At 41.1% G+C, this 25,078-nt stretch overlaps 1 protein-coding gene across 3 annotated transcripts; it reads right to left on the reverse strand.

Moving 5' to 3' along the window:
* Nucleotides 1–205: 205 nt before the first annotated feature.
* On the reverse strand, nucleotides 206–24,812 carry ap3d1 (adaptor related protein complex 3 subunit delta 1). Of its 3 annotated transcripts, XM_041041048.1 has the most exons (34): nucleotides 24,510–24,812; nucleotides 21,382–21,477; nucleotides 20,456–20,536; nucleotides 20,069–20,149; nucleotides 19,848–19,955; nucleotides 19,519–19,648; nucleotides 18,784–18,923; nucleotides 18,318–18,391; nucleotides 18,134–18,183; nucleotides 17,641–17,690; nucleotides 17,225–17,273; nucleotides 15,267–15,412; nucleotides 14,558–14,706; nucleotides 14,200–14,430; nucleotides 13,577–13,808; nucleotides 13,262–13,407; nucleotides 12,922–13,063; nucleotides 12,374–12,445; nucleotides 12,146–12,221; nucleotides 11,698–11,897; nucleotides 11,161–11,234; nucleotides 9,006–9,174; nucleotides 8,628–8,771; nucleotides 8,137–8,190; nucleotides 6,708–6,818; nucleotides 6,276–6,431; nucleotides 5,508–5,555; nucleotides 4,878–4,898; nucleotides 4,298–4,487; nucleotides 4,096–4,184; nucleotides 3,618–3,703; nucleotides 3,317–3,438; nucleotides 3,039–3,118; nucleotides 206–2,866 (listed from the first exon to the last, which is right to left on the reverse strand). In XM_041041048.1, the coding sequence occupies exons 1-34, from the start codon at nucleotides 24,603–24,605 to the stop codon at nucleotides 2,771–2,773; spliced, it is 3,789 nt and encodes a 1,262-aa protein (XP_040896982.1). In that variant the 5' UTR covers nucleotides 24,606–24,812; the 3' UTR covers nucleotides 206–2,770. The 3 variants fall into 3 exon arrangements, with proteins under 3 accessions (XP_040896982.1, XP_040896984.1, XP_040896983.1); XM_041041050.1 differs by lacking the exon at nucleotides 8,137–8,190; XM_041041049.1 differs by lacking the exon at nucleotides 4,878–4,898.
* Nucleotides 24,813–25,078: the final 266 nt, after the last annotated feature.

Genomic DNA, 25,078 nt, shown 5'->3' on the forward strand with positions numbered 1-25,078 from the left:
TTAAACATTTTGGCATATGTGTGTGTTTATTGGTTCACTGTAACACAAAAAAGACTACAACATGTTCTTACAGCCTTTATTTTTAATTTGGGTGGACTTTCTTTAAAGGGAATGTAGATAATTTATGTTGTCCCCTTTAAAACATATTACATTATACAGCTGGAGAACTGAATATGGAGAAATAAAAAGACAGGACCTTCAAAAGTCAGAGTCATATAGGAGTATATTTCAATGTCACAAGCCAAACTTGATAAAATAACTCACTACAACTGAACTGATAGAGATTTAAGACAGAGTGGGTTGCCTCTCAGTACACTCACGTGACCCGTTCTATTCAACTTATTTGGAGCCCCAAGCCCTGTGTGTCATGACAGCAAAGAGAACCCCCTTCATTCCCCTATGTTTAATAATTTAAAACATTCAACAATATCACGTTTTTTTTAATTGTCTGATCTTAGAATAGATAAAAACACAATACCATCAAAAACAGAGAATGGTCAAGTAAATTTTATATATAAAAAAAAGACTAAAAAGAAAAAGAACAAGATGGAATGACGAAGTTTTTGTTTGTGTAAGCATGTCCATGGAACAGAAAAAAAGGGAAATAAAAAGTGTACATTCCAAATCATGCAATATACAAATTTTAATCAAATATGCACAGGAAAATGATCAGAGTTAGAACAATGTATGATCAGGGGAGTTGTTTTTTTTTCGGTTTTGCTGATATCAGTCATTTTCAGGAACAGGTAATACATACATACTCATATCCTATTGACACTCCTGATACACAGCTGATCACCTCTGTATTCAGACTCTACAACTGGACAGAAGATCTCATGGAATAGCTGACCTGACCTTCAGGTCACAGACATCATTATCATAGTTGTTATCTACAATAACAGACAGATGTGAAGGGGCCTTATCAGTATACATGAAAAGAGACGCTACCAAGTCAGTTTTTGTCTTGCTACTACAAGGTTAAGTCGTGCTGGACCAGGTAGTGACATGAATGACACAAACTAAAACATCAAGTACCTCTGGGACTGTTCTAAGAGGAGGCCATTTCCTTTAAAAAAAAATAGCCTTTCATGTTCATCATAACATGTCAATGCACAAAAGAAGTGGCAAGGCAGTTTCTGAAGGGAAAAGAAACATAGGGGGATTTATCTGGGTACACACCAGCTGGGTGCGGCTTCTGTGATGCGAACATCAAAGTGGCACAGGCGCAAATGTTTCACATGATTTCACATGAAGACAGACAAAACTCCGTTCTGCTGTTGACAGAACATGGAAACCACGTTGCCTAATACTGATTGAGGGGAACCTAAAACCATCGACCATTTCACAGTCTCTGCTTACAGAGAGAACGTCAGCAACCTGATATGCAGAGAAGCTGGTTTTAAAAATGCAGAAAGCTTTATAGTGTAACTATATCGTCCTTTAGTATTCATAGTTTGACTTTTTCAGAGAAAAGAGGCAGGACAGTAATGTAACATGAGCAACTCTCTTCACGCCAGATTATTCTGTCACTAATTTGACCATGTGGTGACACAAATGGGGGATGTCAGCACCATAGCGGCTTCATAAGAATAACAGTATGCTTCTGTTTAATTACAACAATATAACATCTTCTATACAACAAACAACTCCAGCTGTGAGTTGAAGAGGAGGCTGAGAAAGGTGGCATTAGCCTGACAGCAAACTGTCCTGTGCTGAAGAAATCTCACATTACACTTCTACTCTGGTGCCAGAGTTTCTTTCAATTATTTTTATACACTCCCTTCTTGAATGATACATGTGGAGTTCTTGTTTTGGGGAGTGGGGTGGGAGGGTATGATCTACTGTACAAAGTACAGTACAGTAAACTAACACTAGCAGATCTGCAACAGCTCTGATACTAGTCAAAGACCCATGCCTTATATGTAGCTTTGGTTTTTATCTCTGCACTATCCTCACTCCAGTCACCCAGTGTCTGGTCTCCTCTAGGCACCTTGTCAGAGGTGGGTGAGCAGGTGAGAGTCTCCATTTTTTTCCTAGCTAGGACCAGTTTGAGAAAGTCAGTCATTTTTTTTTTTTTTTACCAGGCCTACACAGCTGAGCAGCACGCACATAGATGTTAAGTCAGCAGAAAGAAGACGGGGGTGAGACAAAGGCGCAGACAGGCTTTAGACAAAAAAACAAAAAAAATTTGAGACAAAAACAACAAACAAAAACAAACCAAAGACAAAAAACAAAAACAAAACTCTTCAAAACAGTATAAACACAATTCAACCATCAACAGCAAAAGTCCAGTTGTCTACATTACATTACATGACTGTCACAGACTGAGTTGCCATCAGAGTGGAGAGCGGAAAGGTGCACAGGAAAGAGCAGAGGATGCACGGTGTCCAGAAACACAGGAGCTCAGTACAGAGTCAGAGTTGGGGTGGAAAAGGGTGGCTGTTAGGGGTCGAAAACCAGGAAGTAAAAATGAAAGTGCATTGCAGAGAAGATGCAGAATGAACACAGCGAGTCTGTAAAACAACATCAAGTGTCGGGGAGTGACCACAGAGCTCAGAGTGCAGAGGAACAACAGAGTGCGGGACACTGACGTAGAAGGTAAGGGGGAAAGAAATCTTGCGAATCTCTGGACTAATAAATAGGACGATACTGGAATTGCCAGCCGCAGTGTTTCGTAATATGATTATGTTGTGTTTCAGCAAGGGAGGAGTGGGGTGGGGGGTGGGGTGATGTGGCCGGGTTGGGGGCACCCTGGAGCTGTCAGACACAATCAGCACTGAGAGAAGGTCTGCTTGATCTCATCCAGCACATTCCCAAGCAGCGTCGGCTCGTCACATTTAGCGTCAATGGACACTGTCTGACCAGACTGACAGAAAGGGAGAGTGAGAGAGAAAGAAAGAAAGGCAAAGTCAAGGACACTATAATACAACTCACTGTTTTTTTTATTTATAACTGGTGCAACCATAACAAGTTAGTCATGAATCTCTCAATTTACTGGTGAACAGAGGATACGGGAGGAATTAAACTGGTCTACTTACAGTTTTGACCAGCAGACAGACATGGTGACCCTGGACAGACCTGCTGTACATGGAGGCACAGGAGTCGATCCTCTCCACGACTGATCATAGAAGAGGAACACAACTGTCAGCAATGCTAAGAACAATAGCAAGTGATTGTGCTGATAATTATTCTGAATAGTTGTTGTTGTATTCAGTATGTGGGGCACTCTATCCATCTGGTAACTTGAACAAATGTCTGTTCTTTGAGACAATAAAAAAAAAAAACAAACAAAACAAATGTCCTGGCGTATATGTACCAGAGAAGTGGTGATGGAAGCAGATCCTGGCCAGTAGGTGGTGAAAGGGCATGTTGACTCCCTCCAGCCTGACAGAGCTGCCTTTCAGATCCCCTGACTCCAGAAGTTTTGCAAATGCATCACTGGCCAAACAAAAACAACGGAAACAAATCAGTTTTCAAAGAGCTGAGACAACTCAAAAACGAATAGCCAGATCTTCATTAAATTTAGTGCTAATATTCATGCTCACCCAAGGATAAATCAAATGTATTTTAGTAATCCTGTGATTTATCATCTAGCACAAAGTAATGGTAACACCAACCTGTAGCAAGGAGTAGTGATTAGGTAAGAGGAGCAGGTAAAGTGCAGTTTAAAGTCCACTTTTTCATGAGTGGAGGAGTCCTCATTCTGTGGGAACACACCACAACAACAACAACAAATAAAGATAATCAGTAACAGTAAAGTAACATGGCACTCCTTTGACCAACTGACTTGTAGAGAGACCTAAGAAAAGGACTAGTGACCAAAATGAAACTGGAGCTGGATTCCTTGTCTTGCCTAAGTACACAGCCTCAGTTGCATCCACCCTGCCACCCTCCAACAACATGGGAACAATTATATTTACACAGGTCCACAATATCCAGCTATTCTGCTTTATGTTAGGATGGGTAACAGCAAAATAAATACAAAAAAACACCCAAGAAGAAACTGCTTATATCATGTCTGTTTTGGTGCGTGGATTTTTCCCACCCTCTTTTTAACCACGTTTCCTTTGTGTATGTATGAGTTGTTCTGCTAACCTTGACTATGAAGGTGAGTGTTCCCTTCAATTTCTGCGGCATCACAATACTCTGCACGGTGAAGACAAATCGCGCCTCATTGGACACCCCTGGAACAAAAGAGAAAAGCTTACAGTTAGGTGATCAGACTTAATAAAAAATATCAATATACTATCTGGAAAATATCTTATATTAAAGATGTACATTCTGCTAATAATCAGACCTGGTGGAAGCTGGAAAGGGACGGTGAGGCCATCATGTGGACCCGAGCCTTCTGGCCTCTGCAGCTTGGAGTTGAGAGAGTCCAAAACGTTGAACTCCATTGATTTGAGGAAACTGTCACACTTGTTTTCAAATATAACAGACACCACGACCTGACTGCCATCCTGCAGGTTCCCCTGGATGTCATACACCTTAGAGAGAAAGAGGGAAAAATACATATATATTACATAATTTGTGGCTGAAATTACTATTTAAATTCAGGCTCTCATCCTCCCTCCTCGTATTTTAAAAAACTGACCAATGACTATTTAGAGAAGGCATACAGTAAACACAGCAAGTCCCATTCATCAGCCCAACACCAAAGCACACATCAGTTTCTAAGAAACCAGTCTGAGCACAAGGAAAAAAAAATCACCAAGACAGAATCATTCTCAGGAACTGATACAACACTGCTGTGCTGTGGACACATTAACCTCATCTGCCTCAGAGGCCAGTCTGTGTAGAGCAGCAAGCACACAGAGAAACACATCTAGGGAAGAGTTTTAATAATATTCTGTCACTGACAGAACTTTAACCAATACCTGATCCGCATCTTCCATCATCTTTAAAGAGAAGGAGAGACATTAGAAAGCTGCATGTTTTTTTGTTTTTTTTACTGCGACTGTTGCCTTAGATAACTTGTATGTATCAGTAACCTAAACATGAACATTTGCACATTTGTCAGCAGAAGAACTGTGTAAAGGTTAGAATTGGGTCTGTGTCAAGGAAAAATTCAGGTGTTTCACCAACCTGGATTTTACCATTGGTTATAACATTTTAATGATTAATTTTACTGCAGAGATATGGGTATGCAGTAATACAACAATACAACCTAAGAACTGAGTCGACAGAGGGTAAACATCCCCTGTGGTCCATCAAATACATTCCTCCTTTTCAGTAATCAGACAAAGCTGTATGTTGTCCTCTAGCAAGCAAATCTGATATTAACATAAATTTAATTATTATAATAAATAATGTTATGACCAAAATGAGGCCAAACACAAATTTAAGCGCTTTGAGACAATTTTGATTGTGGAAGGTGCCATATAAATGAAATTGAATTGAATTGAAAATGGTGGCAAAACAGTGAAAATATTGACAGAAAAACTGAATTTTCCAAGCACAATGCTAGAAGACCCTCCTTCAGCAGCATCACAGTGGCCCTCACTCACCATCTTGATGTAGGAGTTCTCAGCCAACAGGCAGTAATTGGACATGGGCTGAAAGGAGAGAAGAGCTGAGGTCAGATCAGGCATTCTCTGTCACTCAGTATGCTAACTAGGCAACAGGAGCTGCTTCTCCCTGGCCGATGCATTACAAGCAAGGCAGTGTGTGTGTGTCTACAGGAGGTAGTGGGTTTTAAGAGTGGGAGCTTGATCAGACCAGAACAATGATAAATTCTACTGCCTACATGCAGCATTAGGTTTAGTGGCTTTGAGGTCAGTGACTTGTTTTTCCCCCAAAGGCAATACTAAGTCAAGATGAAAAGTACAGACTGACGCAAGGATGCTAATTTACTTTTTACTTATCTAATTCAGAAATCATTATTTGTTGCAATGACGAAAACACTGAGTCATAGATATCATTATGACGTGGGTCTCACTCGACTGATTGGAACAACGCTAGATTGGATCATTAAAATGCTTCTTTTTACTTTATCAATGCAAAAAATAAAAACATGCATGAGTTACAAGGGGTGACTGATAAGTTTGTGGCCTAAAGTAGAAGGAGATGAGTTGTCCAGCTCAACTTTTTGAAAGATCATACAGAAAGTTAATAACCTCTGTGGTATTTCTGTTTCAGGTAAGTGAAAATTCCACAGGCAATTCAATCATCCCTCACATGCTCATAGTGTGTGCTGAATGTTTTCATTAACACTTCTTGTGGAGGTCTGGCAGTTTAATGCTGATCTAAAAAAAAAATCAAAAACAACCACTGACTGGCAGAGGCTCCTCCTCTTCCACAGTGCCATTCTGCACCGACTCCTCTCCCCCTCCATCACTGTGGTGGTGATGGTGATGATGCTTCTTCTTCTTTTTTTTCTCCTTCTCTTCCTTCTCCTTTTTCTGCTTCTTCTTCTTGTGTTTGGAGGACTTCTTATCATTGAAAACCCACAAAGAACATGGAGACAATTTATGAGAAAACCCAGACACTCAAACTGAATCTGTAATGAAATCTGGCTACTGGTACAAATATTCCTCCAGAGACCACATTAGAACTGGCAGGTCTCTGGTACATCATTTACACAGACTTGTGAGAAAAAGAAGAGCTGCCAATGTACTGCATCCTGTCAGGTCACAGCGAACTGGGATCTCTAGCACCACAGCCAAACTTTCTACTTTGCAATTATCGCATCATCAGTGGTGACTCACAGTGTCCTCCTCAGTGTCTTTGGGCTCATCAGGCTCCGAGTCTGGCGCTGTGCCCAGGGCCACCTTGGGCACGGGGGCTGCTTCTGCTGCTGCTGCTACTGTTGCTGCTTCCTGTTCACACACACACACACACACACACACACACACACACACCACCACACACATAAAGGCATTAGCAAGAGCAACCACAGCATGTAATACCTATAGTGGCTTCTGCCATTTCTGTGTTGATAAAGGTCAGTGAAATTAGTGAGTTCTCTCATTCATACAAAAGTCATTCATGATCAACTGCACCTTATGGAGGTCTGTGATACCACAAACACAAACCTGATAGGCTTAACCAAAAGTGTCACATGCAACAATACTGAACAGTCAAATGAGCTATACCACAAATGAGCCTGCCTGAGAAACCAACAAGAATGATGTATGTATGCTAGACTGTACTAACCAGCCATACAAGCTGCTGCTGCATATTATAGAGCCTATTGACAGCCTATCAATATACTAGTGTAAGCTCTCTGGGGCTAATTCTGATGTTATGCTAGCGTGACAGCCAATACAAAAACAAGTCTTCCACAAAGACATGTTGAGGCATGTCTTTGAGAGGTCATGTTTCTAGGTCAATTCTTTTACTTTGGGGCAGAAACGTAAAAACAGCATTCCTCAAAACCAAAGTTAAAAAGCCTGACAGACCTGGTTTTACTAAATACATGTTCTGTTGAGACACTATGGAAGGTGCAAAGTCTGCAATAATACCCATGTTTAATGTCAAAAGCAACATAATGTGGTTTAACAGGTAGTAACTAGACTCTGTCCAAGAATGTTTTCTAAAATCTTCTTAAAGGGTGTTTTCTGTTTCTGTATGAATAGTTGTCACACTAAAAAGGTCAAACAGCAACAAAGGCAAGCACAACCCCACGTGTGACCACAGAGGAAGCAGTCAGAGAACACATGTGGTGACACGGTGGTGACAAGAACAAAAAGAACCGACTCCAGGCCAGATTCCAGGGAACCTCAGGCAACCTGCGCGCACTTATCACCAACACAACAACAATCACTTTGACCTCAAGACCGACACGACATCCAGCGAGCAAAACAAAAGCTGAGGAAGAGAACCACTGGCATTGTGAGACAAACACACATACAGACACACATGCTAGAAAACAGAGGGAGGCTGGAGAATGAGAGAGGAAAGTGTTATGTGACCTGTGAAAGAGAGGAAGTCGTGTCATAGAGTTGACGTGTGGAAGATGAGAAAAAAAAAAAAACCAACTGATCCGTATCGAGAAGCAATACAGGGAGAGCACATGGCAAAAACCAACGTATGAGGTAGATCAATAAAACATGGAGTTATGAACAAGGAATGTGTTAACTGAGGAACTGAGGGGCATAAGGAGATAGAGAGGGCGAGAGAGGGGGGCGACTCCACCTGGGTGTTAGAGGGCACTGGAGCATTTGAGAGCCAGAAATCCAGATCCGAAACCTAGAAGAGGAAGGGAGGGAAAGGAATGCGAGGAGGTGAGAGGGGTGAGGGCCAAAACGGTTGTGTATCTTACTACTATTCATGAAAATGGATACAGAGATTACACTGTTCTATTTCATGAATAAATCAAGTATTTGGCAAAACACTGTGCAGTCAGCTACGAGGAAACTGATACTTGATCACTAACGCTGATTGAAAGAGAGGCCGGGAAGAAGCAATGGAAGTGCTGAGTCAATGAAAATGATCAAAGATATTTGTTTGCATGTAACCTTTAAGCAGAAATTGTACATTTGTACACTGACTAAATATGACAGTATTTTAAAGCCAATTTTAATTACAATTTTTCAAATCAGGTTTTGGTGTTAAATAAAACATTAGACACAAACTCTGTTACTAGGTAGAAAACAGCTCTGCTCCACCCTTTTACAAGGGCATACCTCAGCAGTGGTGGAAGTGGGCAGTGCTGCCACCTCAGTGGTTTCTTCTGATTGGACCACAGGCTCGTCCGCCTGACCCCCGAGGAGATCCTCCTCCTTTTCTTCATGTTTGTGTTTTTTCTTCTTCTTCTCCTCTTTGCTCTTCTGCAAAAACAGGAGAATAAATTCAGCTCTGTGTCACAGTACGGTTGAGAAACACAACCTCTGAGGCATCTGAGGTTGACAGCTCCTTGTTGTTCTCCCCTCGCTTAAACCGCTGCATAAATCTGAATTACTGGTTTTAAGAAGCAGCTTTGTCAGCTAGACAGAATGAGGCAAGAGTGGTTTCCAGTGAGAAAGAAAGATAACCCTTAAGATAAAAAAGGATTTCAACCCCACCTTCCTATCCCTGTCTTTATCCTTCTTCTTCTCCCTCTTTTCCTTGCTGCTTTTCTTCTTGGGCTCCTCTGTGGCAGCACTCTCTGCGTCTCCATCTTCTGCTGGGCTTTTTGGAGCCTCTGCTGCACGGTGTGCCCGGACTGGTAGCTTCTCATTGTCTCCAAGAGGCCTGGACAAACAAAACAGGATAGACATACATTTGAACTTTGCTTGGATGAGCACTTACAAGGTGATTATGGTCCATCTGGAGTTAGTGCCATCATCTGAAAAATATTTTTAATTTTTCTTCAGTCTTATAGTGAGTATTAATTTGTTAGAGAAGGTGAACAAGGCTTATAGGGTGCAGCAGTGTGCTGTATTCAGGCACATCTTCTGCACTGTGCAGCAGCCCGGTCTCATTCAAAGCGTTGAGTTAAGCCATTCCTCTGGCACAGCTGGAAGCACTGGACATTCCCAGACAGCTAGAAACTACACTAATAAATTCCTCCATATTGAACTGATATGAGCAGTCAAGTTTATTTCCCCAAAGCCTGACCCATGTAAGCAGTAACCATACTGACTGCAGCCCCCTGCTGGCTCTTTTGTATAAACACATTCTACTGCTCTCACATTAGTAACAGTAGTAGTAATAGTACTTATTTTTTCCATTATAGCTTTACACCATTTTTCAAGAGGAGAAGATCAAGATCAGTGTGTATATGATTGTCTACATAATAATAATGATGATGATGTCTAACCCAGCAGTAACAGCAGTTTCTTAGATTGATCTTAAAGTAAAGAGACATCCGTGACACACATTTCAGAGACTGAGAAGTCCACAGTAAAACTAACAGCAAAAAGCCTGCAGTCACCTAACTGACAAACATCCCAAAAATGTGACAGAGTTATTACTACTGAGGTCAATTTTCTGTAAAATAAATTACAGATATGGACATAAATGTACATCAGACAGTCTCCTCCAGATGTTTCTGGACAAGTCTCCTGCACAACTGCTACTCTTCTTCATTGCTTAGTCTAAAACTTGGGTTTGACCCAATGCTATGAAAATAATTTTCAATTACTTAAATTATAGAGTTGGTCTAAGGGCACATGTGCTTGTCATTTCCACCAAGGCCAGGCAAGGAGCAGCAAATAGCTGGTGAGAATCTGGAGGCATGGCTAGTCTAACAAACTCAACTGAGGAGGATCGGGGAAGTTTGAGCAAAACAATTATAGGACCTAACCCCTGGGATATGTTTCCTAAAAGCATGTTGATGCCGATAATCTTTTCCAAGAAAAACAAGTGCTAAAATGCTTTTAGGAGCCTATCCCATGAGGACAGGTGGTGAAAGATTTAGTCCTGAAAAGATCAGCAGCAGCCACTTAAAAACTGTTTTTTTTTTTAATGAAACTATGTCAGTTTTATCAAACAAATTAAAGAGAACATTTCTTCTTTGAAAGGGCAGAAAAATTATAGAGCAGTTTATTTAGAATCAGCTGCTGATATTGTCAAGCTTATAGAGGTTAAAAAAAAAGGAAGAATGGTAAGGGAAAAGGGATGCTCAATACTATACTAGGTCAAAGGCTACAATTAAACAAAAGATACTGAAAATACAAGAAAAGAAGAGCAAAAAGAGGAAGCGGGTACTGCAAATTTCAAATGAGAAGGAAGGACAGCTATGTTAATGAGAAGAGCAAGACAGCTATTAGTAGACAGAGAAAGAGAAAGGCATAGAGGCAGTCTTTGTACACGTTGAAGCCCAAGTCCTGTGGCTGGGGTGCTACTCACCTGCGCCCAGCCGTTTCCAATAAGCTGCCCGCAGAGAGAGGCAGTAATGGGTGTGTGTAGGCATAGAAAAGAGGAAGCAGAAAGCACAACGCCATAAGGAGGGGTCAGAGGAGGGAAAGGGCCAAGTCACATTGGCCGTGACGCTGTGGCCAGGAAACTCAAGATATAATCAGGAATGAATTACTTAAGATGAGAAAACGTCCAGATTAAAAACAATGACATGCTTCAGTGTTCCTCTGCTTTTTCAGCTTTGGACTGAAAACCAAAGTTTCAATGACTGGTTGATTGGCTTAGTTACACATGTAAATCATGGGTTTAAACATTGGGCACTAAAATTGATGATCAGATCAGATTTGTAGAATTAGGATCTACACAGTGCAGACTCACTTGTCCAGGTCGATGTCCAGGGCTTTGTGAGGGTCATTGGGGTCTTTGTCATCATCATCACTGGGTAAGGCATTCTGAAGCAACGAGAAGGTGGAATCAGTAAAACAATATCTTAATCTCTTTCTAAATGAATCTATTACCATGACACACACAAAACATGAAGAGATCTGTTGAGATCCTTGACTTTCAGTCTCAGAGCTGAGAAACTAATAAATGGGGCAATGATTGTGCTATTTAATTCTGACTGAGATACATTTGCAGTTCCTTGCAGTTGGAATTACTGTGCTTGGAACAATAATAAGGTCAGAGTGATGTGTAAACAGAATTATAATTTAAAGAGGATTATCAGTTAATTTAGGAAAACTGATACGTTGCTCAATGTTTCAACAACACTAAAACAAGAACTAGTTTGCGGTAATACTTTTTCCTATTTTATGACCCTTGTTTCTGGCTTTTCATGTGTGTCTTACTATTCATAACATTAATTCTAATGTTTCTCTATAAACTTGTTGTGAAGTTTTCACAGCTCCAGCATACCTCTGGCATCTCCTCAGTTACTATGTCAACCATGTGCGCAGGTGTGATGTCCTCCTCACTCTCTGGGCCTGAATCATGTTTCTTCCCTCGTCCACTGCGTTTTTCTTTCCTCTTCTTCTTCTCCTTCTTTTTCTTCTCTGCTCTCTCTTTCTGCCGGCGCTCCTCCTCCAGTTTAACGTACTGGTCAGACATAGGCAGACCTGTGGGACAGGAGAAAGCCACAGGGGTTCCATCAAAAGACAAGGTTTTAATAATTATCCAAATTTAAAAAGAAACAACAGCAGAGTAGGTACGACCAGACAATGAGGAAGAAAAAAAAGATCTAAATAATTAACTAGCCTTGAACCATTACAGTATCGCCATAACATTCTAGTACGATGGCAGAAAAGTAACACATTTGAACATAACAGAGTCATGAGTGTGACATTGTCTTGTGGTAGTGTCCCACCTGGGACTTTGAGAGGCACACTGAGGTCAATCTGCACAACTGGGATGTGCTCCACTCCAGGGGTGTCCTGGTAAACCTGCACAGAAAAAACATCCATTTCAAACATACTCAACACACAGTTTTATTAGTCTAGATACATTTATTCAATATATGAGAATGAATGAATGAATGAATGAATGAATACATAAATAAATAAAGAAGCCTAGTAGCGATAACTGGTAAACACACCTTCTGAGAGGACGGGGAGGCCTTGATGTAGAATGGGTTGTTAGCCTGCTCCTGTTTTCTGGCTTCTCTCCTCTGGGAGTGGGAGGAAAATAGCAACAAGAATTAAATCAATAAAGAGAAGTCTGCCTCAGTTATAGTATGAGAGGCGAACCACATGGGAAACCAGATGTACTAACAGTACAACTCTAAAAAGGTCAATATTGCTTGCATTGTCTGCTTTGGAGATAGAACATGGCTGATTACAGCGACACTGATAATCGCTTTTGTCTAAGTTTTATATCACATGAATGTGTTGATTACTTCCAAGTATAAACAACATAAGTATGAACAAAAAAATTATGTAAGGGCAAAGAATAAACTGACAATACAACATATATTTACACACAAATAATTTACAAAAAGCTGGTACGACAACTTGAACAAAAATGTTCCTCTCAAATGCTTCAGCTCAGACAGAAAAAAAACTGATTTTATTTTTAACATGCAGCTCTGAACAATTCATAAAATGATAATTCTTGTAGCAGAGCTACAATTATTGACGAGCTTACCCTTGCCAGCTCCTTCTCATCCACCTCTGTGTGACGGGGGCGGGAGTGTTTGGGCTCCTCCTTGGCAAAAATAGCCTTGGGCTGCTCATCCTCAGACTCGCTCTCAGATGGAGGCTCGTTGATCCAGACATCCAGGTCCAGACTGCAGAAACAAACTCAAGTTACCCTTCACAGATCAACACTCAAACACAAACATACAAATTTATCAATGCTATTCTTGCTGGTACACCACAATGGTAAAAACAAATGTCTTGGATTTTATTTGACAAGATTTAAAATAGTTATGTCTAACTATGTAATATTGCAGTTTGTGTGTTCCCTGTGTACAGAGCTACCGTACCCTTCAGGAACAGGCACTTTCTTCTGTGCCTTGGGGGCCACAGGGTTTAGTTCTCCAGCAAACAGAGCGCTCACTTCCTCCGCTACTTCGACGTCCTTCTGCTGTAGTTTCTGGATGTACTTGACAAGCTGCAGGATGCAAGACGCCTACAGACAGACATGTCAATTAGCACAGGTATTTATCAAATTTGTATGCAGTGAGTCCCCTTGTGAGACTGCCAAAGGTCAAAGGGTAATAAGTAAGCATCTCCACTATGGGTTGGGCAAAAAAAAGCCAGATGTGACTCATGGTTCTTAAACTATGTGCCTCTCTTACCCTCTCCTGCACCTCCAGGTTGGCGCTCTGGACAAACAGCGGCAGCCTGTCTATCATCAGCTGGCTGGTCTCCTGTGAGGCTGTGCTGTCCGTGTTCCCCTCTTGATTCTTCAACACGGTGGCAAATAGCTTGGCTGCATTCTGCACATACACTGCCTGTATGTGGCCTGGTAGTGTGGCCACCTTTGGCCGTAACATGGCCTCCAGCGTCTGCATTGGGTTCTCCAGGTGTCTAAGAAGAGAGGAAGCATTTCCATTATTCCTGGAGTCCAATTTAGAGAGATTAATTAGCTTTTCGTGCGTTTAAAGAAAACACTTTGGCTGCCAGGGCTGAATGATAGAGTAAGGAAACAGGGGTGGGAAGCACAGTATCTGAACAAAAGCGTCAGTCGTTTCCCCATAGGTTCACTGTTACAGACAAAAGAGGTAATGGGATATCTTATTACTTTCATTTTACACTCATGAAATCTTTATGTAGGTCTGCTGCTTTACAGCTCCTACTGTGTACAAAGTACAAATAACTTTATGTTGGAGAGTGGTTTTACGCTCTCTCTTTTTTGTGCTTACTTGCGTCTTACACCAGTCTTAACATGCAAGCATCACAATGGGAAAAATCAACATACTCGGAGAACTCGCCGCAGATCCAGGCTGCTGCATACAAGACTTCACAGATGCCGTTTCGCTGCATGTTGCCGGTGAGCAGGTGGGCATTGTCCAGCAGAGTGGCCATCTGGGCAACAGCAAAGGCCCTGATGGCTTTGACCCGAATAGCAACATCCAGCATCTGAGAGGCGATAAGATGGCCATGTCGCGTGCCCTCTAATCGGGTCAGCTCCACCAGGATACTGATATACCTGTCAAGAAGATATGAAGACGTGCAGTTCGATAACATGTACCAAAGTGGCAAATAACATCTACCAAAAATTTGGGGTGTGAAAAGTAAGACAAGGCTTGTGTGGAGTTACTGGCTAAGAGACTGACCATTCAAAGTTGGTGATGTATTGGTAGTTGCTCTGGCTGCAGATGTCAATGATCTTGGTAAGGAGTTCGTCTCTGTAGGTGGTTCCTTCTGCTTTGTCCACATGCAGCATCAGCTTCTTTACAATCTCCATCAAGTTCTTTTTGGATACCTGGAGAGAGGAGGCACCGGTTCAACAATGAGAGGATTTAAAAGCATTAATGAAAATCTAGACTTGTTTTTCTAGGGCAGAAATCATAAATACTGAACTACAAGAGCACAAGTGCAATATCTTAATGCACTGTTTAGTCTCTATAATTAACAATGATAATGTGTTCATATGGCATAATGGCAAATTTTTATTTCACCTGTTATAGAATGACACCTGAAGTTGAAAAATAACAACGACACTGATAAACAAACCTGCAGAATTGTCTGACAGTAGCTAGTTGGTTTGTCTATTTCACAAGCCACTTTGGATGGCTACTGCATCATGGCCTGGTAAACCTATTCTATTTAAATGTACAAGTCAAATCAGGTTCAACAAGCAGCAGCAGAAGACGTTGGTTTCCTGCTAAAAAAACTTACAATGAATCAAAGCAAATCTGGCTCTAAATATCTTTTACTAATAAATATGTAACTATTTTTAATACATGAACAATACAATGAAGCTTAACATTAATTTAAAAAAATAACTGTAGTAATGTGTAAGTAAAAAACAGGGTTCCATACCATTCCATAGAGCAGATCTAGAGCTCTAAGGCGGATGGACTCATCCTTGTCATCAAGACACTGGAGGATGAGGTCCTTATGAGACTGCACTGACTTGGGGTGGGTCTTCAGGATCTTTGACATGGCCAGCAGGCCCAGGTACTTCACTACAAAGACACATACACACTAATGGTTTTAGCGTATTTAAAAACAGACATACGTTACACCCTTAGTTCTCTGCACTCTACCAAGACAAACTATGTTTACTTCTATCACCTGACACTATTCTCTGCATTAACAACAAAAGTGTTGTTATGATGTTTTCTTATACAAGATCCTATATCCTATTCATGTATAAACCTGGCTATCCTTGCTTAATTGTGACAAATATGATATCTAGTTAAAGTGCTTTTTTTGGAGGTCCATGGTTTCCAAAGGACAGAGAACTATTATTAACATTTACTACATTTTTCTCAATAAGGCCTAGCTAGCTGTATATAGACAATATTTTCATGTACATTGAGTATCAACAAGCTGCTGTTCTGTTATAGAAGATAACTATAATGTATAAAAGCTATATGGAAATGACACAAAAGGAAAGGAACACAAAACACAGAACAATGGAAATGACAAACAAACACATACACACGGGACAACACCCACACTGGTCACAGTAGTTTTGTCTTTCTTTATCCTCCATCGTATCCCTCACAACTTTTCCTACTAAAATTTTTTTTGACTCAGAAATCTGCTGAATCATGACATTCTGTTGATCATCTAATCTGGCAGAGACAAATGCCTCTTAGGTTCCTGGATCGATAAGTGCATGTGTTGTAGTGACCTTGGGGTGAGGCGAGGCTGGTCCCTGCAGTGAATACATTGAAGAAGTGACCAGGGACATGAATCTGAATCTGAATCCATCTCGGCTAAGGAAAAGTGACAGGAGCAATTCAGCAAAAATGTTTTTGAAAAAAAAAATACCCTAGAAAGTGTGAAACTTTAAAGGCAAAACTGCTCAGTGAAAAGTGAGGAGTAGTAAACAAGCATTTCAAAGACTGTGTACTATGGTGGTTCCTTCAATCAATTCCTTCCCTTGGTTTTTGCTGTTCATTAAAGAAAAATCTTCAGACAGCTGCACTTTGTGTCCATAGTCAACACAAAAGAAGAATACACCTAATGCATCTGTTGCTTGCAGCAACAGATAAAAATTTTGCATCTAAAACACAGACTTAATGGTAATTTACTTTCTTATTTAAGTACACTATAATACAGCTAGTGCACTAAAGCATGATACTGCGAGTATGTCCAGACTTTCAGCCATCTAAATGAAACTTAAATGTTATAAATGTATTTTGCTTGCATAAAATATTTTTGAGCAATGAGCTTCCTAGATGGTCTCTTCCCTCTTTACTGAAGGCTTTTAAATGGGCTCTGACAGCCTTAGGTTTGTTACTTTACCTTACTGACTTTGTTAAGTATCTTCAATATCCAGGAAAGATTCTCTCACCCCTTTATTCATGAATGTGTTGCAAAGTGTTTAAAGGGATAAAGAAAACCTTAAACCACAGGTTCACAGTCTGCTCTATTAACACCACAGGTCTATAGTCTACTCCACACACATAACTAACTATGTATGGGGGATCCAGATAACTCGAATGGCTGGATGCAGCAATCTCAGCTCCCACTGGGAGTGTGCATGAGTGTGTATTTCCAAAACCAGATCACAGCAACAAACTGGGGAAAAACAACCTGTGAGTTGCTCATTTTCTCTGTCCAACATGGGTTTTGTGTGGATGTGACTTAAGTGAAATGGTATTCCAAGCAGGCAATCTAATTGAGAGTGGGAAGGTAGAGATGTTCGAGTTATCCAGAGTAAGGGGGTCTATGTTATTGTCGTCTAAACGGTTGGACTGTTCCATAGTCAGAAACACGCAGACAATGAGAAAATGACACACTGCAGGCATTGACAGAGGGCTCACAGTTCTGGTCCGAGTCTTCTATCAGGATTCGCAGTTTCTGCACACAGAGCTGAGGGAGAGAGGGGGAGAGGGGAAGAAGTGGAGAGCCATTAACATCACCGTGAACCTTTCCACACCAGTTTCAGTCTTGCAATACGGGCACAATTCAAAAAACATAAAGGGGATAAACAAAAGTGGGTGAAATGGGGCCTATATTTGATGCTGCGAAAAGGCTTTTTTGCATTTCTGACAGTCACAAGGACTGAAAGCAAGAAAAAAAACTGCCTGTCTGACATCAGACTATGTTAGACAGACCGACGTCAAAAGAGAGAAACTGCTGAAAGCATGCATTGTGATTCAACTGGAGTGGAAAGGGTTAAAATCAACATATAACCCACTTTAAAGTGCAGATAGAAGAGTGGACCTCAGAGGCTTACCTGGATACTAGCACTGTGGTTGGGCATCCCAGAAGACAAGGAAATCAACACTGTAACGCAGGAAAAAGAAGAAATGAGATCTGATCGTCAACCAAGTCTCAAGATGGGGATTTGTGTACGAGGCAAAAGCTTCTTAGTATTTCTCTCAAAATCCGCAGGATAGTTAAAGGTCAGTTTTCAAGTTAATTAGTAAATTCAAGTTAAAGGAGTCAAAAAAATTACAAAATCATGGTTTTTGCATTTAGTAAGACTGCAAAAGAGCAAATGTGGATACTTCTGTAAACAGGACACTACTGCTATAGAATACCACATTTTTGTAAATGAGTGAATTGAGATTATCCCTGAACACAGGGGCAAAGAAATAATAAGCATTTAAATGTCTATTTGACGTAAAACAATCAAATAAATTCAAAAGAGTAGTATTCATTACAATACCAAACACACACTAACCTGAGTGAGACCACTACACTGCCTATAGAATAACAATACTGACCTGCAATCACAGTGTTGACACATTCATACAGCAGTGACATGGCGGAGGTACTGTGAGACAAGAGGACGAGGTAAGAAACAGAGAGAGTTCAGATTATTATTGTTGTATCCATCACGTCACACTTTACAGTCTACAAACTTTACAAACTTTGAAAAAGTTGTAGAATTGAGGGATTTCATCTCACCTGTGAATTAGGTTTGTCAGAGGTTCGATCAGTTTCTTCCCCAATCGTGGCTCGAGTGGTGTGAGTGCACCAAACTGGGGAAAAAAAAAAAAGAGCATGCAGTGACATATTTAAACTAGATTACTGAGTAAAACAAATGAGTTTTCTACAATGAAACTACCCTTTCCACATTGCAGACAACCCTCTGTGCATTAAATTAGTAATTTCTGAAAATGTGTTATAAAATATTTGTACAGCAAACTTTTAAGTTTCAAAACAAGGTGGTTCTTTTGACATGAGAGATTTCTATGCAACGGAACCTGTCATATGACTTCACTGCAATTAGGTCTAATGTTGCCAGCCGCTGGTGGAGGAACTAGAATCAATTCCTCTTTTCTGATGGATTTATCCCTGCATGATTGATGCAATACTGTGAGCGTCCAATACAATTCAGCAATACTTAAAACACTGTGTCCTGTTGACTAACCAGCTTGATGATCTTAATGAGAACCCAGTTATTAGTAGAAGAGGTCATGAGTTTGAAGAAGAGTGGAGCCAGAGACAGGTAGTTCTTGGGATTTCTCCGGGCCAGTTCACAGATAACATTTACAGCTGCTGACTGGACGCCTAAAAAGGAGAGAGGACATTAGACATGAACAAGGATGAGCAGAAAACAAGTAGTCAGGGAAAAAAACAACAAAACATTAACAAAACATTTTCTTACTCATAACTACAAAAAACTGTGTTTCTTAGGTTAAGGTGAATATTGTTTGACAACAGATGGATGAAGCTTTCAGGATCTCAGACCAGTAAAAAGTGACTCACTAACTGTAAATAAGTTAAGCACCACTGGCACAGTCCTTGTTATAAGCAATAAAGCCAGATAAATGTCCTGTGAGATGTTTTGTCTGTGCAACAAAAATAGTTCTGTGTACTGTTGAATATTCCCAGACAGGGCCTGACAGAATCACAAATGAGCCGTCCTTAATCTCATATTCTTAGCTGCTGAATAATTCACAGGGTTCAGGTGACAGAGAACGCCTGTCACCAGCAGTGCCAGCAGTGTCTATGATTTAGCTACCTGGAAGGAGAAAAAGTATATTTGGCCAAAAGCAAGAGCAACCCTCAAAAACTAACAAAAATCTTTCCTCTCCTTCACTGGAGTAAATTGGGGGGTGTAAAAGCTTTGGGATTATGGAGAATGCGATGCGTTTCCTGATACCTGGATCTGGATCCTCCAGTTTCTCCTTAAGCCTCGGGAAAGCAGGGCGCAGGGACTCTGGGTACTTGAGGAACACCTTGTACATAATCAACACCGCTTTCTTTCTGATGTACGGCTTAGTGTGGGACATCTAGGGAGGGAAAACAGCAAAGATTGTAGAGGCAGTTTGTTCAACCTATTAAAAAAAGACTAACATCTTCTACAAAGCTCTGAGGTAAATAAAGATGGAGGAGAGGTTAAAGGGGGAGGAATGAACTGTAGCTCAGGAAAATAAACTAAAGAGGATAAGTCCTGTGGGTAAACCTCTTGACATACACTCCATGACTAACCAGTGTCATGATGTCATTGGCCAGGTCCCGAGCAAGATCGGGGGTCACAAAACAGGAGAGGCCAGTGAGGGCAACACCTGTGTCATACTGGTTGGGACTGCTGAGATCCTGGGGGAGAAGAGATTAAAAAAATAAAAAAAAAACAGAAAGTCAGAAAAGGCTGGGTGAAGGATAAATAACAGCCAAAAGAGATAATCATACAGACCAAGGGTGGAACTGACCTTTCGGATCTGATTGGTTGTCAGCATGATGACATCAGTGCTCTCGTGAAAACACTGTGAAGCTGCCAGGTAGCCAATCCTCTGTACGAAAGACAGCAATACATATTTTAACTGTGCAACTGCAAACTGTGTATTTCAGTACAATGCTATTATTATAAGCATTTATCAACTTTCAGCAGTTCCACAGATTTACCTATACAGGACAAACTATTTGCTGTGATTATTCCTTGTGCTATTTATTTTTGGGGAGAATATCTATGACAAGACCATCTGTGTTTGTCATTAGCCTCTGACTTCCTCACCAAAGATCCCAAGTATCCTGACAACAGCATATCAACACTTTGGTGGATTCTGAGCAATAGACTAATCATTATATTGCAGTTGTACCTTGTATGTGAACTTAGAGGAGCTCATGACTTCAACGATGTTGAAAGCAGCCCAGCTGACATCATAGCCAAGCATCTGAAGCTGTAACACAGAAAAGAGACAAAGAGAGAGATGTGGGTGAATAAAAAGTGGAGAGAGCCTCTAAGCTGTCCCTGTGGTGCACAGAGAGGCTAAATGATTTGAGCTGAAATCTCTCAAAGAGAGCACTGATGCCAATCGAAACAAGCCATCTAAACCTCAATGCAGGCCTAGGCTATAAATAGAACGGGTATTTTCATTTAAACAGCAAATGTACACTGTTCTCACAAAGTACCCGTTTCTGGATATCTGGCTCTGTAGCGACTAATCTTCAGCTATAAAAATAAAATATTCACAAGTAACTCTGTACATAATTTCTATAGGTTTCTAACTGGTCACTTCTTTTGCCCCTGATGAAGGCTTGAGCTGAAATAATGGCCTTTGATTCAGAATGACACTTTTTGAAAAGAAAAGATAACATGAAAAGACTGAAGTCTGTGTGTGGTGCCCTTCTAAAGACATCACAGAATTTTACTGTGTGTGTGTGTGTGTGTGTGTGTGTGTGTGTGTGTGTGTGTACAAAATATGCCACACCTGCAGGGTAAAATTCATTGTATTCAGTGGTTGCTCAAAAAAATCTCCCTCAACTAACTAGCTAATGTTTTGAATTAATTGTACCCAAGACAGAAAATATATATAAGATTATATTCCTTGCCTTCCTTAGCTTCAAATTCCAAACCACATAATCATAATATTGAATTGAGAAACAGAGAGACTCTAGCCAGATTACCTGTGTTTTTATCCTAAGGAGCACAGATGTGGTTACACAGACAGCGACTATCTGTAAGTTTATTAGTGCTTGTGTGTCAAGTAGAAGTGTCAGATATGAAGGTGTAGGGTGTTCTTACATAGGTGAGCTTGCACACAGCATTGGCTTTGACAGCGATGTTGTCCTGCTTGAGCTCCTGTTTGATCTCATCGATGCATGTGGAGATGTACTTGGCCTGAGGGGAAACAAAAGAAAGGACAAACAGACACACACCAAATCAAATTATATGGAGTGATATCCAGAGTGGGAGGCTGGTACCAAGCACAAGAAAACAGCTGGAAAAACCTGGTCTGCTTGTTTTTACTATCCAAGATGCTAGCCGCAAGAGGTGGAGCTGAATAACTGTTATGAAAGTCCCAAGTCAAGTCAGGCAAATCCTAAACATTGTAAAGTCATAATGCAGGCTTCATCTTAATATGACTCTAGCATTATCCAAACTTCTTCCATTATGGGGATAGGGAAAGTACCAGGTCAAATGCAAGTCATGAATCATTGGTTAAGGGATTCAAAATTATAGCAAACCTAAAAAACATCAAATTCATGACTTGTGTCATAGTATGTTCCACAGCTGTGCCATTTGACTGCTGAAATATATCATTTTAAAGCCCTGGCCTAAGTTGCAGTTTAAATCACTTTCTTCCCTCATGGCTGTTACTGGCAAACATTAAATGCCACTACTTGCATGTTAGATTGTCATCAGGTGTGGCCTGATGGCAGGAACACAGTTAAAAAAAATACATGCTACACTTGCTTAAACAGTTCAGGTCCGAGAACAAACTGTCCATGCTTGCAGACCAAAAAAAAAATTAAACGAGATCATGAGTAAAAGATTAATCTGTATCACTCTAATTACACAGTTGCTAAACACAGGTTGCTTTATTCAGGTCTAAAAGGTAATGGGTGACTTAAAAGCTCTGCCATTCACCAAAGCATTTTAACAAATGAGTGTTTCCAGGAGCCTCATGCCTGAATGAATGAGTGAAAAAAACCATAGCTGCTCTTTTAATGCCTGCTATAGTACACATGATTTCCTGAAATAGTGAAACCAGAGGAATAAACTCTGTGAAACCTGTAGAAAGGGCAATCAGTCAGTCATTGTTAAGAGGAGCACCCTTGCAAGACAAACACACACATATAGTTGTAGACTGTGAGAGTGTGCTGGTCATGTGTGCGCAGTCATGAGACGAGGAGGGGGTGGGTGTTCTGATGCTGCTCTCGGAGAAACTGTGGCTAGCAGGGCTGGAGGCCAGGCAGGGAGGGATTCAACACACCATCGCCAGACACACTCAGTGCTTCTCCATCGCACTCTTCTTCAATGGCCAATTCAGAACCATTGAAATATCTGAAATAGTTGTCAAAGGTCCAACACAGACAACCTTTCTGTCAGTAAAGCAAGCTAATGTGGACATGTACAGCAAGGCCTGTACTTTCTAGGTAGAGAATGACCTGGCTCAGTGTTAGCTGATGCTAACTAGTGCTATACCTTTTCTTTTAACAGACAACGATTACAAATAGCCCTAAATTCCTTGCTAGTGATCTCCTTGATTTATACTTTGGACATCCTCACACCTTTCTTCAATACGCCTGCTGTTCCAAAGGCGTGGGATGGAGAGTGAGTGAATGAATGGACCGTGCAAAGAGTCAGCACACACATGAAAAACAAACAGAGTGCATGAGAAACTGTGGGCTGGCCAGGAAAAAGTCAACACACACTTAGGTGTAGACACACATACACACACACACAGTGTATGAATATTTCAGCAAACTCTCCACTGTTGACTGGGCAACCACCACCTTATCTAGGCTGCCTAGGTTGGGTTACCACTGGAGAACAGCTTAGTAGACCACACACTGAATCAAGAGATCAAGCACTGACGGCCTAGTACAGAATAGCTAATCTGAGTGCGTATTTTTTTTTATAATGAAAATCATAAAGGCACAACACAGATAAAATTATACCACAGGACAGTGTGAATATAGCTAATTCTGCTTGCTGTTTTAGCCCCTGCATGTAAACTGTTTCCTGATGAAATGGTAAGCTGGACAAACCTGCCACATTGAGAATGAAATTGCATCCAAAAGCTACCCTCAGGTCAGACACGCTAGCTCTACATTTCACACCTGACCTACAGCTTGAGACAGGTGCACACAGTTCTGCAGCTCTGTGTGACAGCAACCCTCGGATCCTGCTTTACAGTCACCTTGTGTTACTGCTTGACATACAATTTTTACAGAAGGAACAGGATTAGACACAGCCAACGCAGAGCTTTTAAGAGGACAAGGCTGATGTTAGAGATGGAAACGTGGCTGCCCCAAACAGTGCCCTCTAATGGCCCATCCCACCCTACTCCCACTCAGGTCTGGTGCTGCCATGTAGCCAGGAGCCCGTCCTCACCCACAGGCAGAGCTGTGACAGGGATGACATCACTTTCAATCACCGGTGGGGTGTTCAAAACGAGATGCCGACTGACTCATATCACATGATTTGCCAGTTTATATAAGACACAGATTAACAGCAGCACCCAGAGTGCTCGTATTTGAATTTAAAAGATTAAAGATTTACAAGGAGAAGATACTGTCACCAGAGCATCACCTCAATACAACAGTCAAGTGACTCTGATGTCCTGAACTCCTATAAGAGACAACTACCATTGCCAAAGCTCGGACCTCTGGGTATTTATCCCCAAACGAAGCAGTCCCTAAAAGCCAGCAAATTTTAAGGTTATTAGCAGTTGCTTATTGGTAAGGGTGCTGACAGTAGCAGCATCGTCAGGTATGATGCAGAAGAGTCATCTGGTAAATTATGATAAACTGGCGAGCTGCTTCCTCTAACTGGCTCTCAGTTAGCTAGGTTAGCTAGCTGTTAGTAACAACTCTACAATAACCTGCTTAAAACCCGACATGTAACGTTACTATAAATTTAGCAACCGTGTGCTTAGCAACCTGTTATTTAGCAAACGTTAAATTAGTTTTTAGTCGGCTGCACTAGCCCTTGAGAACGACTGTTTTGAGTAGCTGTTAGCCAGCGGGTGAAATGACTGAGCGGACGCTAACGTTAGCTGACCAGCTTGCCCAACGGTAGCTATTAACGTTAGCTAGCTGGTCAACGATAACGGTAAAGACAAGGTGTGCTGTGACTTAGAAACATTTATAAAGGTGAAGTTAAAAATATTCCAGGTGACAGTGATTGCTGTTTGATCGTTTTACCTCATCTTCCTTGTGATTCCTAATGCCACGTACTAAATCCTGAAGATTTTTATCGAACATCCGATCGATGCTCCCTTTGACAATCTTCAAAGCCATGTCTGGTCTGTGACTTGTACCGCTTCTGTCCCGCGGGGCCAAGCGCCTTGCAGAGGTCTAGTGGGTGCCGACCGACCCGCTAGACTGTCTCTCATCCACCCGGGTACCGTGTGTGCAGAGTCCGCTCCTGTTTATCAAGCCCGGGCAGATGAAGCTGAGGCCAGACGGGGCGTCCCGTGCCGTGCAGAGACTCTGGCAATGGATCAGTGTAGGAAATGGCTGACAAAATGGCGTCTAAAGTCAGCTGACTTGTGTATTATGCGAGACTCTCATGTGGGAATCAGGAGAATTAAAGGTCTAGTCCCCCGTTCTGTACAGTAAACTGTTGTATGCCACTGTTAACTTCGAGATACTAACAAAACATAAAATCTTGTAGGCATTTATTTCGATTGAGTCCCATGAAATTTCAACCAGTCATTCACAAGCCTATCATAAAATCTTGTAGGCATTTATTTCGATTGAGTCCCATTAAA

Source organism: Toxotes jaculatrix, chromosome 6 (genome assembly GCF_017976425.1).
Source record: "Toxotes jaculatrix isolate fToxJac2 chromosome 6, fToxJac2.pri, whole genome shotgun sequence".
NCBI lineage: Eukaryota > Metazoa > Chordata > Actinopteri > Toxotidae > Toxotes > Toxotes jaculatrix.